Here is a 19,014-nt window from a genome sequence, read left to right as displayed (position 1 = left end):
TTTCAGTAATGTTTTCTTTTGCAGTACAGATGAGAGCCATTTTATCTGTGTTGCCTGGCATTAATGTGCCTTGATGTTTTTAGGGATCTTATCCATAGAACAGCTCATCAGCCGGGTTGGTGTGATTGGAGTGACTCTCATGGCCCTCCTTTCTGGATTTGGTGCTGTCAACTGCCCATACACTTACATGTCTTACTTCCTCAGGTAACAGAGCGCTTTGCATCCTTTCTTTTTTGCCCCATTACTTCTTGAATATATATGTCATATTATGCCACCATCTTTAAGATTATATATTAGATCTATGACACTGTCTTTTTATTCTTCTCTTCCTCTGTCCCTATGGGCATTGACCTGGAAATCTTTCTAAATAAGTCTTATCACTTGTACTGCTTGCCTTTGCTATTTGTCCTACATTCATTTATATTTTGAATGGCAAATTTCAATCTGACACTCCCCTCCCACTTTTTAAAGGCACATTTCTAGTGACCAGCAGTATAAACCAACCCCAACTTCACCAGTTTAGTTCCCAGTAGAAGACAATACAAAGTTAATAGTGTGCTTAAACATACATCCTAAATGTCACTGAGCTGAGATCACGCCACTGCACTCCAGCCTTGGTGACAGAGCAAGACTCTTTCATAAATAAATGACGGGTTGATGGGTGCAGCAAACCACCATGGCATGTGTATACCTATGTAACAAACCTGCACGTTTTACACATGTATCCCAGAACTTAAAGTATAATAAAAAATAAAATAAAAATATTTAAATATATATATGTATATATATAAATGTCACTGGATCAAAGCTAAGAAAAACTGTAAGAGAGCTGGGTAAATTCCATTTCCCTGAGATCCCAGAGGGTTAGCTATAAGAAATGAGAGCAAAAGCATTTTAGTTTATTATGGTCATTTTATTATTTTCTAGAAAAAAGTAGTGGGTAAAGTTGAAGTCTGTGTGTCTCTCCAGATACCCTGTATCATGCCCAAGAGTGGGACCCCAAAACATTTTGCTAGCAGTTTGTGCTTTTTGTAGGAATGTGACTGACACAGATATTCTAGCCCTGGAACGGCGACTGCTCCAAACCATGGATATGATCATAAGCAAAAAGAAAAGGTAAGATATCAACACTGTAAAACATCTGGACTCTGTTACAATTTCTCAACAAGAAAATTTGACTATGAATTGGTGCTGGCAGGGAATTTTATCTTGTTCATTTTTATTATAAGGTAAAGTACTATCAAAGATTTAGTGTTGGCTGAACACAGTGGCTCACACCTGTGATCCCAGCACTTTGGGAGGCCAAGACAGGAGCATCACTTGAGCCCAGAAGTTCAGGATTAGCCTGGGTAACATAGTGAGACCCCATCCCTTTAAAATAACAATAATAATAATAGAATTAAAAATATTAAAAAATTTTTTTAAAGATTTAGTGTTTTGTGTGAAAGAAAATTCTCAAATTCAATCTCATTTCTTGAATTTAGATCATTCTCCTTAGATAAATTAAAATTTGTTTAATTTTTTAAATTGTAAATTGACAAATTATAGTTGTGTATATTTGTGGCATACAAAGTGGAATAATTAAATCAAGCTCATTAACATATCTATCACCTCACATGCTTATTTTTTTGTGGTGAAAACATTTGAAATTTACTCTCATTGATTTTGAAATGTACAATACATTATTATATTCATGCTGTACAGTATGTCGCAAAGAAAAAAAACCTTATTTCTCCTGTCTAACTGAAGCTTTGTACCCTTTGGCCATTGTCTCTCCATTCCTCCCACCCATCTAGCCTCTGGTAACCATCATTCTACCCTCTGCTTCTGTTGAGTTCATTGTTTTAGATTCCACATATAAGTGAGAATATGCAGTATTTGTCTTTCTGTGTCCAACTCATTTTGCTTAGCATGGTGTTCTTCACTAACAAATGAAAGAATTTCCTTCCTTAAGCCTGAATACTATTCTGTTGTCTATATATGCCATATTTTCTTTATCCATTTTTCTGTTGATGGACATATAGATTGATACCATAACTTGGCTATTGTAAATAATACTGCAGTGAACATGGGTGTACGTATATCTCTTTGACATTTTACTGATCTCATATCTTTTGGGTAAATACTCAGAAGTGGGATTGCTGGATCATATAGCAATTCCATTTTCAGTTTTTGTAGGAACCTCCACAGTGTTTTCCATAGTGGTTGTGCTAATTTACATTTCCACCAACAATGTAATAAGGGTTCCCTTTCCTCAGCGTCCACACCAGCATTCTTTATCTTTTGCCCCTTTGATAATAGTCATTCTGACAGGTATGAGGTGATAGCTCATTGTGCCTTAGTTTGCAGTTCCTTAATGGCTAGTATGTTAAACATTATTTGATATATCTATTGGTCATGTGTATGCCTTCTTTTGAGAAATGTCTATTCAGGTTCCTTGCCCATTTAAAAATCAGGTTATTTGTTTTCTTTCTATAGAGTTGTTTGAGGTCCTTATGTATTTTGTATACCAACCCCTTATCAGACATATGGCTTGCAGATATTTTCTTCCAGTCTGTAGGTTGTGTCTTCACTCTGCTAATTGTTTTCTTTTTTGCGCAGAAGCTTTTTATTTTGATGTAATCCCGTTTGTCTATTTTTGCTTTAATTGCTTGCACTTTGGGGATTAAATCTGAAAAGTTATTGTTCAGAGCAATTTGTGTGGTTTTTCCCCTGTTTTCTTCTAGTAGTTTTACAGTTTCCAGGCTTAAGTGTTTAGTCCATTTTGAGTTAATTTTTATATATTGAGTGAGATAAGGGTCCAATTTCATTCTTCTGCAGATATTCAGTTTTCCCAACACCGTTTAGTGAAAAGACTATCGTTTTCCCAGTGTGTACATGTGGCACCCTTGTCAAAAATCAATTGACCATACATGTGTGGGTTTATTTCTGGGTTCTCTATTCTGTTCCCTTGGTCAATGAGTCTGTGCTTATGCTCGTATCATGCTGTTTTAATTACTGTTGCTTTGTAGTATAATTTGAAATAAGATAGTATGATGCCTCCAGCTTTGTTCTTTTGTTCATGATTGCCTTGGCAATTCGGTTTTTTCTGGTTCCATATGCATTTTAGGATTATTTTTTCTGTTTCTATGAAACGTGACATTGGAATTTTGATAGAGAAGGATTACATTAAATCTATAGATTGCTTTAGGTAGTATGGACATCTTAACAATACTGATGTTCAACAAACATTCCAATAATGAACCATCCCACTTAAAATAGCTACAAGAAAAAATACTTAGGAAGAAATTTAACCAAGGAGGAAGAAAGACCTGGACACTGAAAACTATACAATATTAATAGAAGAAATTGTAGAAGACACAAATAATGGAAAGATATTCCATGCTCATGGACTGGTGTGTGACTTTTGTATTTGAAGAATAGAATATTGTCTATTGTCCTGAATTTTTTTTTTTTAAGACAGAGTCTCGCTCTGTTGCCTAGGCTGGAGTGCAGTGATATGATTTCAGCTCACTGCAGCCTCCACCTCCCAGGTTCAAGCAGTTCTCCTGCCTTAGCCTCCCGAGTAGCTGGGATTATAGGCGTGCCACCACACCCAGCTAATTTTTGTATTTTTAGTAGAGAGGGGGTTTCACCATGTTGGACCAGGCTGATCTCAAACTCTTGACCTCAAGTTATCTGCCCGCCTTATCCTCCCTAAGTGCTGGGATTACAGGCGTGAACCACCATGCCCAGCCTTATTGTCCTGAATTTTTTCTACCTGGGAGGCTGAGGCAGGAGAATTGCTTGAAACTGGGTGGTAGAGGTTGCAGTGAGCCAAGATTGCACCACTGCACTGCAGCCTGGGGGACAGAACGAGACTCTGTCTAAAAAAAAAGTGAAGTTGTGACCCATGTCAAGTGTGGATGTATACTTTTAAGCCATTTCATACTAATACTGCTAAGGAATTGACTCTGATCTGTACATGCTATAGCCCATTTCCCCTATAATGCATTGTCTGGTCAGGATCAGGAATGGTTTGTGGTCCAACAGTAGGTTTTATTAATTTGAGTGGCTCACAGAAGAATCAGCCTCCCAACATGACCCCATTAGCACAGTCCTTTACCCAGTGGAACTAACAGGGCAGACAGACAGCTAACATGACAACACTGGGACCCTTAGGATTCATACAGTGCCCTTGCCATTTACCACAATATAGAAAAACTATTTTTGTTGTTTGCAAGTGGTTTTACAAAATAAAAATTTTTTTAATAAAAAAGAAAAATGTTTTTGCAAACAGTCATAGTTGGGGAGCAGTAGTGACCAGAAAACCATATTTTACCTTAACAGTAGAGGGCCAGTGAGATGACATACAAGAAAAGTAACATTTGTTATATACAAAAAAGTTAATGGTTTAAAGTGGGAGAAGGAAAGAGGCATATGTCTTCCCGTTTGGAACAGTGGAGGAAAAAATGTTAACCTCTACCTTGAATTAGTTTTTCTAGGATCTCTTTGAAATTTTGTAGGGATGGGGGAAGAAACATATTCACTAGTGAAATTTCAGCACCACCCACAGCCACTCTCAAACGATAATAGAGGAATCTTCCGGAAATGACAGTGGAAAGAATTTAAGCCATTCCTCTACAGAAAATCATAAAAACTGGAAAAAATGTTAAAAGCAAGTATTTGAAGTCACTGGAAAATGAACAGAGGCAAGTAGAAATTAAGAGCATCAGGTAACTATTGCAAGTTTATGGCTTTCTTGCCTGGAAGTGCTCCTCAGCCACCACCCACCCTCCCAGCACCCACTCAAGCATGCAGATTGATAAAAGTTTAAATCAGCTGAGTAACTGAAAATTTAAAGGGGAAATTTTGGAAATGAGGGAAATGCAGAAGGACTAAGATCCAAAATCTCAGTAGAAACCCTTCCCAAATCCCTGTGTCATCATTAAATAATGTATTTCCATGGTAAACACCAAAGAGCCTGAGGGAAAATAGGCAGAAACTGGAAGAGAGTCTACCCTTGATATACTGAACTGCTTCTTGGTGTGATTTGCAAGGTTGCTGTGCCTTTGATTGAGTGCATTTTCTGAGCTATGTGCAGGTTGAACACACAGCTTGGATGACAGAAAGTGAAAGCCTTACTGGCTTGAGGTGTCAGAGGGTAGAACTCAGGACTGGCAAAGCAATTGAAAATTTAGGAGAGATCCCTAGAAGCAAAAGATCCCAGAGAGGATAAGCCCTAAAATATGACTATAGAATCTGTCCAGACTACCACTACCCTACACAAGCTCAAGCTCAGTGGAGACTGTCAGGGAGTTAGGCTAAAAAAGGAGAAGCTAGAAACCAGGAAACTGAGCAGAAACATTAGCTGCTGCAGGTATGACAGATTTCACAGTTTGAGTCTAAGTAAATTAACTGCTTACTAGTACCAAAAAATTAACAGTTCTCAGAAAAACAAAACAGATTCCAAAGTCACTATAACATTTTACCTTCAACTAAAACTTGCTAGACATGTAAAGAAACAAGACTATATAACCAATGTTCAAGATAAAAAGCAGCCAATAGACACTAACTCCAAGTGGATCCAGATTATAGATTTAACAAAGACTTGAAAGTAACCATTACAAATATATTCAAAAAAGTGAACAAAAGCATGATACAAGTGAAAAGAGAGAATCCCAACAGAGAAATGGAAACTTTTAAAAAACAACAAAATAGAAATCCAAAGACTGAGAACTACAGTAACTGAAATAAAAATTTTACTAGGCTGGCTTAACAGGAGAATTGAGATGACAGAAGAATCAGATCAATAAAAATTCAGACTGGGCATGGTGGCTCATGCCTGTAATCCCAGAACTTTGGGAGGCCGAGGTGGGTGGGTCACCTGAGATTAGGAGTTCGAGACCAGCCTGGCCAACATAGTGAAACGCTGTCTCTACCAAAAATACAAAAATTAGCTGGGCGTGGTGGCACGTGCCAGTAGTCACAACTACTTGGGAAACTGAGGCAGGAGAATCTCTTGAACCCAGGAGGCAGAGGTTGTAGTGAGCCGAGATCAAGCCACTGCACTCCAGCTTGGGTAACAGAGCGAGACTGTGTCTTAAAACATAAAATAAAAAATGAGATAGATTAATAGAAATTATTTAATCTGAAGAATAGAGAGATAAAAGATTGAAGAAAAATGGCCAGGTAATCCCAGCACTTTGGCAGGCCAAGGCAGGCGGATCACTTGAGGTCTGGCCAACATGGCGAAATCCTGTCTGTACCAAAAATTTAAAAATTAGCTGGGCGTGGTGGTAGGAGCCTGTAGTCCCAGCTACTCAGGAGGCAGAGGCAGGAGAATGGCTTGAACCTGGGAGGCGGAAGTTGTAGTGAGCTGCAATCTCACCACTGCACCCCACCCCAGGTGACAGAGCGAGACTGTCTCAAAAAGAAGAAAAAACAAACAAATATTTTTTTAAAAAAAGATTGAAGAAAAATGAACAAAAGTCTCAGTAGGAGACAATATCAAGCAGTCCAACATTATTTTGGTTGGAGTTCTAGAAGAAAAGGAAAGGGGCAGAAAAAGTATTTAAAGAAATACCAGCCCAAAACATAAGAAAACTACACCTACGTGTATATATAGTGAAACTGCTAAAAGACAAAAATAAAGAGAAAATCTTGAAAGCAGCAATGGAAAACAAAAGTAATGGTTATTCAGCAACATTGTAGAATAAATAAACATACAAAAATCAATTGTAGCCAGGAGCAGTGGTGCATGCGCCTGACCAGCTACTCAAGAGGGTAAAGCAAGAGAATTGTTTGAGCCCAGGAGTTTGAATGCAGCCTGAGAGCAATATAACAAGACCCCATCTTGAAAATCAAATTTTTTTAAATCAATTGTCTTTCTATAAGCTGGCAATGGATATGTGGACATCAAATGTTTAAATACACTACTTACAATCACTCACAAAATGAAATACCTAGGTAGAAGTCTAACAAAACATGTATACAGGACTGTTTGCTGAAAATTATAAAACTAATGAAAAAAATCAAAGAAGATACAAATAAATAGACATACCATGTTAATAGATTGGGAGACTCAACATAGTAATGATGTTAATTCTCCCCAAATTGATATACAAATTTAATGTTATTCATTTCAAAATCCCAGCAAGATTTATTTGTAGAAATACACAAAACTATTCTAAAATTTGTACAGAAAGGCAAAATAACTAGAATAGTTAATACCATTTTTAAAAAGAGCAATATGAGAGGAATTTGTCTACCTGATCTTAAAACATATTTTATAGCTACAATAATCAAGACTGTGGTACTGGTAAACATAGATCAGTGGAACAGAAAAGAGAACCCAGAAATACACATGGCCAGGCACAGTGGCTCACACCTGTAGTCCCAACACTTTGGGAGGCTGAGGCAGGTAGATCACCTGAGGTCAGGAGTTTGAGACCAGCCTGACCAATACGGCGAAACCCTGTCTCTACTAAAAATACAAAAATTAGCTGGACATGGTGGCATGCGCCTGTGGTCCCAGCTTCTTGGGAGGTTGAGACAGGAAAATTGCTTGAATCCAGGAGGTGGAGGTTACAGTGAGCTGAGATTGCTCCACTGCCTGCCAGCCTGGGCAACAGAGCAAAACTCCGTCTCAAAAAAAAGAAAGAAATACACAAATACGTCCAGCTAATTTTTGACAGAGATGCAAAAGCAGTGCAGTGGAGGAAAGATAGCCTTTCACCAAATGGTGCTAGAGCAATTAGGCATCCATAGGTTAAAAATATGAATCTAAATCTAAGTCTTACACCTTATATAAAATTAAAACAGGCAGGGCACAGTGGCTCATGCTTGTAATCCCAGCACTTTGGGAGGCCGAGGCAGACGGATCACTTAAGGTCAGGAGTTCAAGACTAGCCTGGTGAACATGGCGAAACCCCCCTCTATTAAAAATACAAAAAATTAGCCAGGTGTGGTAGCGGGCGCCTGTAATCCCAGCTACTGAGGAGGCTGAGGCACGAGAATTGTTTGAACCCTGGAGGTGGAGGTTGCAGTGAGCCGAGATCCACCATTGCCCTCCAGCCTGGGCGACAGAGCAAGACGCCATCTCAAAAAAAAAAAAAAAAAATCAAAACAGATAATAGACTAAAATGTAAAACTATAAAACTTTCAGAAAAAAAAAAAAAAAACAGGAGAGAATCTTTGGAATCAAGGGATAAGCAAAAAGTTATTTACTTGATACCAAAAGTAAAATCCATAACAGGAAAAATTGATAAATTGGACTCCATCAAAATTTAACACTTTTGCTCGGTAAAGGACTGTTAAGGCCGGGTGTGGTGGCTGACACCTGTAATCCCAGCACTTTGGGAGGCCAGAGCAGCTGGATCACAAGGTCAGGAGTTTGAGACCAGCCTGGCCAAGATGATGAAACCCCATCTCTACTAAAAAAAATTTGCCAGGCACGGTGGCGGGCGCCTATAATCCCAGCTACTTGGGAGGCTGAGACAGGAGAATGGCTTGAACCTGGGAGGCAGAGGTTGCAGTGAGCCAAGATGGAGCCACTGCACTTTAGCCTTGGCAACAGAGCAAGACTCCTTCTCAAAAAAAAAAAAAAAAGACTGTTAAGTGCATGAAAAGATAAGCTACCACTGGGAGAAAATATTTGCAAGCCACTTATTTGAGAAAGCACTAGTATCTAGAATAAAAAACATTCAAAGCTTACATTAAAAAAAAAGCAGTGCAGTTAGAAAATAAGCAAAAATGATGAACGTTTTATTGTAGAGGATATACAAATGGCACATAACTGCATGAAAAGGTGTTCAACGTTGTTAGCCATTATGGATTCAACGTTGTTAGCCATTATGGATATGCCATTAAAACCACATTGAGATATCACTACACACCTGTCAGAATGGCTAAAATAAAAATTAGTGACAACACCAAATACTAATAAGAATGCAGAGCAACTGGATCACTCACACATTGCTGGCATCCATGTAGAATGGTATAGTCCCTCTGGAACACATTTTAGCTCTTTCTTTAAAAGTTAAACATGCAGGCCGGGCGCGGTGGCTCAAGCCTGCAATCCCAGCACTTTGGGAGGCCGAGACGGGCGAATCACGAGGTCAGGAGATCGAGACCATCCTGGCTAACACGGTGAAACCCCGTCTCTACTAAAAAAATACAAAAAACTAGCCGGGCGAGGTGGTGGGCGCCTGTAGTCCCAGCTACTTGGGAGGCTGAGGCAGGAGAATGGCGTAAACCCGGGAGGCGGAGCTTGCAGTGAGCTGAGATCCGGCCACTGCACTCCAGCCCGGGCGACAGAGCGAGACTCCGTCTCAAAAAAAAAAAAAAGTTAAACATGCAGTTAACACACCCTAACAATTGCACTCCAGGGCATTCATCCAGAGAAATGAAGATTTATGTTCACACAAAAAAATGTACTTGAACGTTTATAGCAGCTTTATTCATAGTAGCTCCAAAACTGGAAACAAATGAGATATTCTTCAGTGGGTGAATGGTTAAACAAACTGGTACATTCATGCCATGGAATACTACTTAGCAGGAAAAATGAACAAGCTATTGATACACGCAACAACCTGGATAAATCTCTAGAAAATTATGCTGAGTGAAAAAAGAATCCCCAAATAATATATACTGTATGATTCTAGTTATATATACATTTTTGAAATGACAAAATGGCAGAAATGGAGAACAGATTCATGGTTGCTGGAGTTAAGGAATTGGAGGTGGGAGGGAGATAAGCTGTATAGGTGCAGCCTGAAGGATCCTTGTAGTGATGGAAATGTCCTGTATTGTGACTCTATCAGTATCAGTGTCAGTGTCCTGGTTGTACTAGAGCTTTGCAAGATGTTTCAGTTGAGGAAATCTGGGTAAAGGGTACATAGAGTCTCTCTGTGTTTTTTCTCAAAACCACATTATGAATCTACAATTATTTCAAAAGTTTAACTAAAAAAAAAATAATGGCTGACTTCCTACTAGAAACAGCAGAGACCAGAAAATAATTGACTGATATTTAAACCACAATAGACATTTTTTAGCTTCTTCTCTTGTACACTACCACCAAACCTCAGCCTAGTGCATATGTTTTTCCATATTAGGAACTTTTAAATGACATTGGGCTAGTAACAGATAATTTCTTGTAAGCTACCTTTGTTATAAAGAGTCAATAGTGATGTTGATAGTAAAGAAAAGTTGAAGATGAAGGTGATCTAATTCTATAGTACCTCATATTGTTGGGGGTTTTTTAATTCCTTTTCACGTTTCAGAAGGTTTAATATTGTTACCTTCTTAAATATATGATCATTTCTTTTTCATCTACAATTCATTTGATAAGAGCAAAATTGGTTTAGAATTAATAGATTCTTGATGCAATTGAAAGTAAAAGTGAATTGTTTAAAACAAGGCCATGCTTGTCTATGTGCCTCTAACTTTCACTTCTAGTGATTACACTTCTTTGCCTATTATGAGACCACAGCACAGTGTCAGTCAACTTTACGTACTCAATCGATTCCACTCCACAGCCAGTCATTAGTGTTTGTTGTATTGTAGACACTGAAAATAAGAACAGTAGAAATGAGCTCTGTGCTTCCTCTCTTACAACTGCCTCCTTTAATCCTGCATGTTAAGCTGGAATGAACTATTAAATGAATGGAATAAAACCCTTGCTTTCTTTATGTATGTGTTCTAGCTTTTTCAACTATGAAAATATAAAAACCTAGAATTACTAAGCCTTAATCTTACAAGTCAGAATCTCCCTAGGTCTGAGCCTCTTCTTGGTTGTTTATTACATCTTCCCAAAATGGTGAGTGATGGTAGATGTGCAGTTAGAAGAAAGGCAGAAAGAGCTAAAAGAGCTGTGTTTCATTCACTCAGTATCCAGGCAAAGGTCATTTTCAAAAGGAAACAGTTAAGTCAACATGGCTGACATTCTTTCTTGTTAATATCATTTTAGCTAATGACTCAAAGAATTTCACCCATAGAAATATCATTTGATCTTTGGTACCATTGGTACTGTTTGTATTAGTCCCAGGCATAAATACCAATGCTGCTTCTTGCTCTTCACCATTTTTATCTTTTGCCTCCCAAAAACATCCACCTTGAGTTACATTTTTCTTTGGTCCTGCTACTCTATTTTTATTAGACTCATCCTAGTTCATTTTATGCCTGTAGGCCTTGGCCCATTAAACCCTTTAAATAATCAATTATGTACAAATGATCTTTTTTTTGATCCTCACTAGGACCCTGTTAATACCTTTGTGGTGGGTTGGGATATGCCAGCAGCTACCACTGTGCTAGTCGGTCCTCCACAGACTGAGAGGACAAAGAGTGATACGTTTCCTGTTGATTTATTCAGCCATAGGACAGATTATAGAAAGTGAGGGTATTGGACTTAGAGACTAATATTTTAGACGGGGACGGGTTTATGCAACTTTGCTATTTTTTTTTTCCTTTTGTCTGCCTTTGAAAAAGAAGGAAGAAAACATGTATTTCATTTCTAACTCTGTATTTGGTCCTTTAGTTAGGTATGTTAGCTGTTTTTTTTTTGTTTGTTTTTTGTTTTTTGTTTTGAGATAGAGTCTCACTCTGTCACCCTGGCTGGAGTGCAGTGGCGTGATCTCAGCTCACTGCAACCTCTGCCTCCTAGAGTCACGCAGTTCTCCTGCCTCAGCCTCCCAAGTAGCTGGGATTACAAACATGGGTCACCACGCCCAGCTAATTTTTGTATTTTTAGTAGAGACGGGGTTTCACCATGTTGCCCATGCTGATCTTGAACTCCCAACCTCAGGTGATCTACCCACCTCAGCCTCCCAAAGTGCTGGGATTACAGGTGTGAGCCACCACGCCCGGCCAGGTATGTTAGCTGTTTTATTTTGTCTTTAAATGGTAACTGTAGTAATTAAACTATGTATAACACGTTGTAGTTGACAACATGAATTCATATATATTATCTCATTTATCTTCACAACCATCCAGAGATGAGGAAATGAAAACTTTTTTTTTTTGAGACAGAGTCTTGCTCTGTCGCCCAGGCTGGAGTGCAGTGGCCGGATCTCAGCTCACTGCAAACTCCGCCTCCTGGGTTTACACCATTCTCCTGCCTCAGCCTCTGGAGTAGCTGGGACTACAGGCGCCCGCCACCTCGCCCAGCTAGTTTTTTGTATTTTTTTTAGTAGAGATGGGGTTTCACTGTGTTCGCCAGGATGGTCTCGATCTCCTGACCTCATGATCCGCCCGTCTCGGCCTCCCAAAGTGCTGGGATTGCAGGCTTGAGCCACCGCGCCCGGCCGAAGACTCTTAAGACCTCCCAGCTTCCAAGTGGCAGAGCCAGTCCTCAAATTTATTGCCCAGCCCAAATTCTGTTCTTCACCCAGGCCACATTGCTTCCACATAGTTTCCCTTCAGTTGTAAGTAGTGGAAAAGTAGGACTCCAGAATCAATATCCTTCCAGAAACAGCTCAGTACATGAGAGGCAGTTGTGAGACTGGAAAGTGGATGGGACTAGACTGTGAGGGTCCATGCTTCCTTGCTGAGGCTTTATATTTTCTTTCATTTCAGGATGGCAATGGCACGGAGAACAATGTTCCAGAAAGGGGAAGTGCATAACAAACCATCAGGTTTCTGGGGAATGATAAAAAGTGTTACCACTTCAGCACCAGGAAGTGAAAGTATCCTTTGTCTCTCTACTTGATTCTTTCTCTCAACTCTGGATCAAGAGCAAAAGAAAAAAGTAGTATTGGGATAGTCCCTTCTAAGTAAGGTACCTGACTGCATCAGAGTCCAAACTCCTAAGAGCTACTAGGCTTAGGAAATACCATGTGTACAGTCATCTTTCCAACACCCGCACAAGATCATAAAATCATTGTCTTTGAGCTGAAGCAGTCCTAAAAAGTCAGTCTTTCCATTTTACAGATGAGAAAATAGACCCAGAGAGGTTAAGTCACACAGTGGTTTGTGGCAAAGCTAGAAACGTAACTGTGATCTCCTCTTCATAGTTCTTTCCACTACACTATTACATTTCTCAACTCTGAAAAACCACCATAAAGCATAATGGCTACCTAAAATAAATGGCTTGTATATGGGATGGTAAAGGCCCATTTCTAAAGTAATTAGTATTCCTAAACAATTTTTAAGTAGCTCTGCTTCTCCAGCAACATTTTGGTTTAAAGAATCAAGGAGAGGCTGGGCGCAGTGGCTCATCCCTGTAATCCCAGCACTTTGCAAGACCGAGGTGGGCAGATCACTTGAACCCAGGAGTTCAAGACGAGCCTGGGCAACATGGCAAAACCTTATCTCTACAAAATATGCAAAAATTAGCCAGGCCTAGTGGCATGTGCCTGTAGTCCCAACTACTACAGGAGGCTGAGGTGGGAGGATTGTTTGAACTTAGGAGGCTGAGGTAGCAGTGAGCCCAGGTCGTGCCACTGTACTCCTGCCTGGGCAACAGAGCTAGACCCAGTCTCAAACTAAGAAAGAATAAAGGAGATTTGATTAATAGATTCATAAATTGTTCTTTCCTGACTGCTTAGATGTTGAACTACTTCCCAAATTATGTAACCAAATTTCTGTGTGGCTCTGGCACTATTAGGTCAAAACTTTGGGGAACTAAACATGAGATAGCATACTCCTGTTTCCTTCTCTGTCCCAGGGAAATACAAATTCCCTTTTGCCCCAATTACAGAAAGATGTCTATTCTTGCTACAAATTATGATTTATGTCCTGGTGTCAAATGAAGATAAGAATAAGATCAAAGAAAGGCAAGACGATTGTGGAAGAGAAAGAAAAAGGATTAATTTAGATTTATTTAATCAAGAAACTTTTATTTTGTATCTCCTATTTCCAGGCCGAGTGCTAAATAATAAAATGATGACTAGAGTACAGCCTTTCTCCTCAAGGAGCTTACCCTCTAATCATGGGAGAGACAGACATGTAACTAGTTAAACCATATTGTTTGGTGGCCTGAACCGTGCCAGTAGTAGCCTGTATTTAAGAAGGAACTGAAGGGCACTTACTGATTTGGGTAATAGTGGGAAAAATCAGAGAGGAGAGAGTGTTTGGATTGAAGTATGTGCTTCTATTTTAGAAGGGGCTATATTTACTGTATTTATTACTTAAAAGTTCATAAAAGCCAATAATATGAGTTTGAGCTGTGTTAATGATGAGTCAACAAACGTATCAGGATTATTTAACCTCCCTGAGTCCCTGTTCTCTAAATGAGAGAATAATAACTCTACCTGATTTAGTTCTTGGAAAATAACATAGTGTAATGGAAAGAGCAGGCTTTGGAGGAAAAGAAGATCTGACTTTGCATCTCTATCAATTAATCGTGTGACTTTGAGCAAGTTATTTAACTCTCTGAGCTTCACTTTCCTTATGTGCAAAATGGATAACACCATGGGATAAGACAATCCCATGAAGATAAGATATAAAAGAAGATAATGTTTGGAAAGAAGGTAATGTCTGTAAATCCTAGCCTATATTAGAACACAGTAAAGTATTAGTTCCCTTTTCTAACATTATAGTTATTCAGATAATGTAGGACACAGCTATGCTTTATTAGAGGTGTTATTATTATGTAACTATTTACAATCTTGAACATTACATTTGACTTAATCTAACTAGGTAAATCAAAAAACAAATGAAACCATCTGTTTGAGCCGCTTAACTTAAGAGAAACTGAGTGGTAATTGTTTGGTGGTGATGCTCTTGATGGAGAAGCTTTTACACACCTGCGTCAGAGGTTGGGAAAGTTGCTCTGAAGTAGCACTGCTGGCTGTGAAACAAGAAATTGAGAACACAGGCAATTCCTGGAATCCACTATAGGAAAAACCAAAAGTATATGCTTTCTCATTGCCATTTCTGGAAATTCCTATGTGATTTAAACCTTGATGCCCGTTCTGTATCAGATCTTACTCTTATTCAACAGGAAGTGGATGCTTTGGAAGAACTAAGCAGGCAGCTTTTTCTGGAAACAGCTGATCTGTATGCTACCAAGGTACAGAGCAAGGAATCTGAAGTGTGGTTTTTACCATTATGATTAAAGAGAGAACAAGACTAAATGGCTTTTTAGGTTTCTCTGTGGCCAAGCAAGAGATACCTCACAGCTTCAAATCAGCCAGGAAGCATTAGGGGATAAGGGATCTTCACTCTTCATGAAATTGCTCCTATCACTAGCAAAATCCTTAATGGAACACTCTCAATAGTAGCAGTTGGTGGGATAGTCAGAAGAGGCTTTTCAACATTTAGGAAGGTGGCGTGTACCACCTCCTACTAACCTGGGGTAAAGATGGTAGCTACTTTTATTCCTTTATAAGTTAGTGATATTTTAAGAGCAGTAGACACCTATCTGCCATGGATGGCCTAGCCCTGTTTTAAAGGATCCAGATCAGTAAGTGTCGAAACTGCAAGAAGTAACTTTCTTATGTACACCTAAAATAAAATATAATTTAAATATGCAAAATCTGTTAGTGAAGATTGCAAACTTTTAATTCTTTTTTAGGATAACTTTACAGGAGTAACCTCATAGGATAGAAGTTAACATAGGCTTTGGAAACATAGACCTGAACCTACTCACCAGCTGTATGACTTTGAGCAAGTTATTGAACCTCTCAAAGCCTCAATTTTCTCATCTGTAAAATTAAGATAATAGAACATATCTCACAAGAGTTGTATGAAGATTAAGTGGATAATGCATGTAAGATGTTTATTCCAGTCTCTGGCTAAAAGTAAGCATTCAACAAGTGTTGGCCATAACTACTATTATTAGTTTAATATTATTACAGTATATGGTAATATTAGTTTAATATTATTACAGTGTATGGTAAAATTAATTTTTTTTTACTTAGTCTGAGCAGTGATTCATAGAGGGAAGAATACTTGTGTTGAATATAAATTTATATTTTGCTGAGAACCATGTTTTGTGTTTGTTTTCCCCCAGGAGAGAATAGAATACTCCAAAACTTTCAAGGGGAAATACTTTAATTTTCTTGGTTACTTTTTCTCTATTTACTGTGTTTGGAAAATTTTCATGGTAAGTATGTTATTTTTAGTTGTCAGAATTTAGATGTTTTTTCCTAGTAATGGCAGGGAGATAAGAGTGGATTTGACTGATATATTGAACTAAATTCCAAATGTGATTGAGTCAGCAGAGAGCATGATCTTTCACATCTCTGGGCTTCATTCGTTATCCTCTCTCCTTTTTAGATTACATAGAAAAGGGAGGTTGCATTTTTCTTCTGTCAGAAATTGTTAATAAGGCCTTATTTTATGAAATATCTAAATTGAGGCCAGGCGTGGTGGCTCATGTCTGTAATACCAGCACTTTGGGAGGCCAAGGCAGGCATATCATCTGAGGTCAGGAGTTCGAGAACAGCCTGACCAACATGGTGAAACCCCATCTCTACTAAAAATACAGAAATTAGCCAGGTGTGGTGGTGGACACTGTAACCCCAGCTACTCAGGAGGCTGAGGCAGGAGAATCGCTTGAACCCTAGAGGCGGACATTGCAGTGAGCTAAGATTACGCCACTGCACTCCAGCCTGGGGACAGAGTGAGACTCTATCTATCTATCTATAGAGAGAGAGAGAGAGTGAACAATTCTTACTTTACATTCTCCTTTCTGTGTTACCCATGAGCACATGACTGTATATAACCTCAGCTTCTACCTTCAGCTCAGAATTTACTTGTCCTTTTTAATAATGTGTATACCTAAAAAATTAAGTTCACGGCCGGGCGCGGTGGCTCAAGCCTGTAATCCCAGCACTTTGGGAGGCCGAGACGGGCGGATCACGAGGTCAGGAGATCGAGACCATCCTGGCTAACACGGTGAAACCCCGTCTCTACTAAAAAAAACTACAAAAAACTAGCCGGGCGAGGTGGCGGCGCCTGTAGTCCCAGCTACCCGGGAGGCTGAGGCAGGAGGATGGCGTGAACCCGGGAGGCGGAGCTTGCAGTGAGCTGAGATCCGGCCACATCACTCCAGCCTGGGTGACAGAGCGAGACTCCGTCTCAAAAAAAAAAAAAAAAATTAAGTTCACAATAAATTCTAAAATGTATTTCCATAGATAAATTCATTTGCTGTACATATAGCTCTAATTCTTTTGTGGATTTCTCATAATATTTTTTATGTACAGTATTTGTCTTTACCTCTGACTCAGGTACTAATGGATTTCAGTGTGATTACAGAAAAGGCTGATTTGACTTCCTAGTTTGATGACTTTCCTGCTAGGTTTGTATTTGTGCAAAGAGGAGTTTTGTCAGCTTGTTAGTTCATTTTGATCAATATAGATGAATGAGGATTTTCATTATATAAAGGATCTAGTGTTATAATAAATTGATGTCAGTACTACTCAGGTGACGTTTTAAAATCTGGATTCATTCAGTGGGAGAGAATGAATGAAGATAGTATGTTCAGTTAGCAAAGCTACTAAAAGGTATTTTCCTAAGATGCAGCCTTTAGGGAAGCATGTCTTTTTTTGTTTTTTGTTTTTTTGTTTCGTTTTGTTTTGTTTTTAGATGGAGTCTCATTCTGTCACCCAAGCTGTAATGCAGTGGTGTGATCTCGGCTCACTGCACCCTCCGCCTCCTGGGCTCAAGCAATTCTCCTGCCTTAGCCTCCCAAGTAGCTGGGATTACAAGCATGCATCAACATGCCCGGCTAACTTTTTTGTGTTTCAGTAGACACAGGGTTTCACCATGTTGCCCAAGGTGGTTTCTAACTCCTGAGCTAGGCAATCTGCCCACCTCAGCCTCCCAAAGTGCTGGGACTACAGGTGTGAGCCATCGCACCTGGCCTAGGGAAGCATGTCTTTTTTGGGGGGCAGGGCGGGAGATGGAGTCTCACTCTATCGCCTAGGCTGGAGTGCAGTGACACGATCTCGGCTCACTACAACCCCTCCGCCTTCTGGATTCAAGTGATTCCCCTGCCTTAGCCTCCCATATCAGGGAACCAGCCCCTGATTTTTCAACATAAGTTCTTTTCTATTTTCCGTAAGTGTCAGCTGGTCTGAGAAATAAAGGGAAAGAGTACAAGAGAGAGAAATTTTAAACCTGGGTGTCCGGGGGAGACATCACATGTCAGCAGGTTCTGTGATGCCCCCTGAGCTGCAAAACCAGCAAGTTTTTATTAGTGATTTTTAAAGGGGAGGGCGTGTACAAATAGGGTGTGGGTCACAGAAATCACATGCTTCACAAGGCAGTAAAATATCACAAGGCAAGTGGGGGCAGGGTGAGATCACAGGACCGGGGCGAAATTAAAATTGCTAATGAAGTTTCATGTCCCACTGGACACGCATTGTCACTGATAACATCTTATCGGGAGACAGGGTTTGAGAGCCAACAACCAGTCTTGACTAAAATTTACTAGGCAGGAATTTCCTCATCCTAATAGGTCTGGGATCCCTATGGGAGATTGGGGCTTATTTCATCCCTTATCTGCAACCGTATAAGACAGACACTCTCAGAGCAGCCATTTTAGAGGCCTACCCCTGGGAATCCATACTCTTTCTCAGGGCTGTTCCTTGCTGAGAAAAAGAATTCAGCAATATTTCTCCTTTTCACTTTTGTAAGAAGAGAAATATGGCTCTATTCCGCCTGGCTGTCAGGCAGTCAGACATAACAGTTATCTCCCTTGTTCCCTGAACATCGCTGTTACCTGTTCTTTTTTTAAGGTGCCCAGATTTCATATTGTTTAAACACATGTGCTTTATGAACAATTTATGCAGTTAACACAATCATCACAGAGTCCTGAGGCGACATACATCCTCAACTTACGAAGATGACAGGATTAAGAGATTAAAGTAAAGACAGGCATGGGAAATCACAAGAGTATTGATTGGGGAAGTGATAAATGTCCATGAAATCTTCACAATTTATGTTCTTCTTGCCGTGGCTTCAGCCGGTCCCTCCATTCACGGTCCCTGACTTCCTGCAACACTCCCAAGTAACTGGGACTACAGGTGCACACCACAACGCCTGGCTAATTTTTTGTATGTTTAGTAGAGATGGGATTTCACCATCTTG

The 19,014-nt window shown here is 39.5% G+C and overlaps 1 protein-coding gene across 4 annotated transcripts in view; it reads left to right on the top strand.

The window, feature by feature from the left end:
- GPR89A (G protein-coupled receptor 89A) overlaps nucleotides 1–19,014 on the top strand; it is a 62,813-nt gene that overhangs the window by 25,986 nt on the left and 17,813 nt on the right. For all 4 annotated transcript variants that reach the window (XM_033197899.1, XM_033197895.1, XM_033197894.1 and 1 more), the window contains 5 exons: nucleotides 84–204; nucleotides 1,036–1,116; nucleotides 12,553–12,662; nucleotides 14,901–14,989; nucleotides 15,932–16,024. In XM_033197899.1, the coding sequence (XP_033053790.1) occupies nucleotides 84–204; nucleotides 1,036–1,116; nucleotides 12,553–12,662; nucleotides 14,901–14,989; nucleotides 15,932–16,024 (494 nt within the window). The remainder of the gene's footprint in view (nucleotides 1–83; nucleotides 205–1,035; nucleotides 1,117–12,552; nucleotides 12,663–14,900; nucleotides 14,990–15,931; nucleotides 16,025–19,014) is intronic.

This window comes from Trachypithecus francoisi, unplaced genomic scaffold, assembly GCF_009764315.1.
Source record: "Trachypithecus francoisi isolate TF-2019V2 unplaced genomic scaffold, Tfra_2.0 Lachesis_group5, whole genome shotgun sequence".
Lineage (NCBI taxonomy): Eukaryota > Metazoa > Chordata > Mammalia > Primates > Cercopithecidae > Trachypithecus > Trachypithecus francoisi.
The sequence above is the reverse complement of the archived record's forward strand: the minus strand, read 5'-3'. Positions and strand labels throughout refer to the sequence as shown.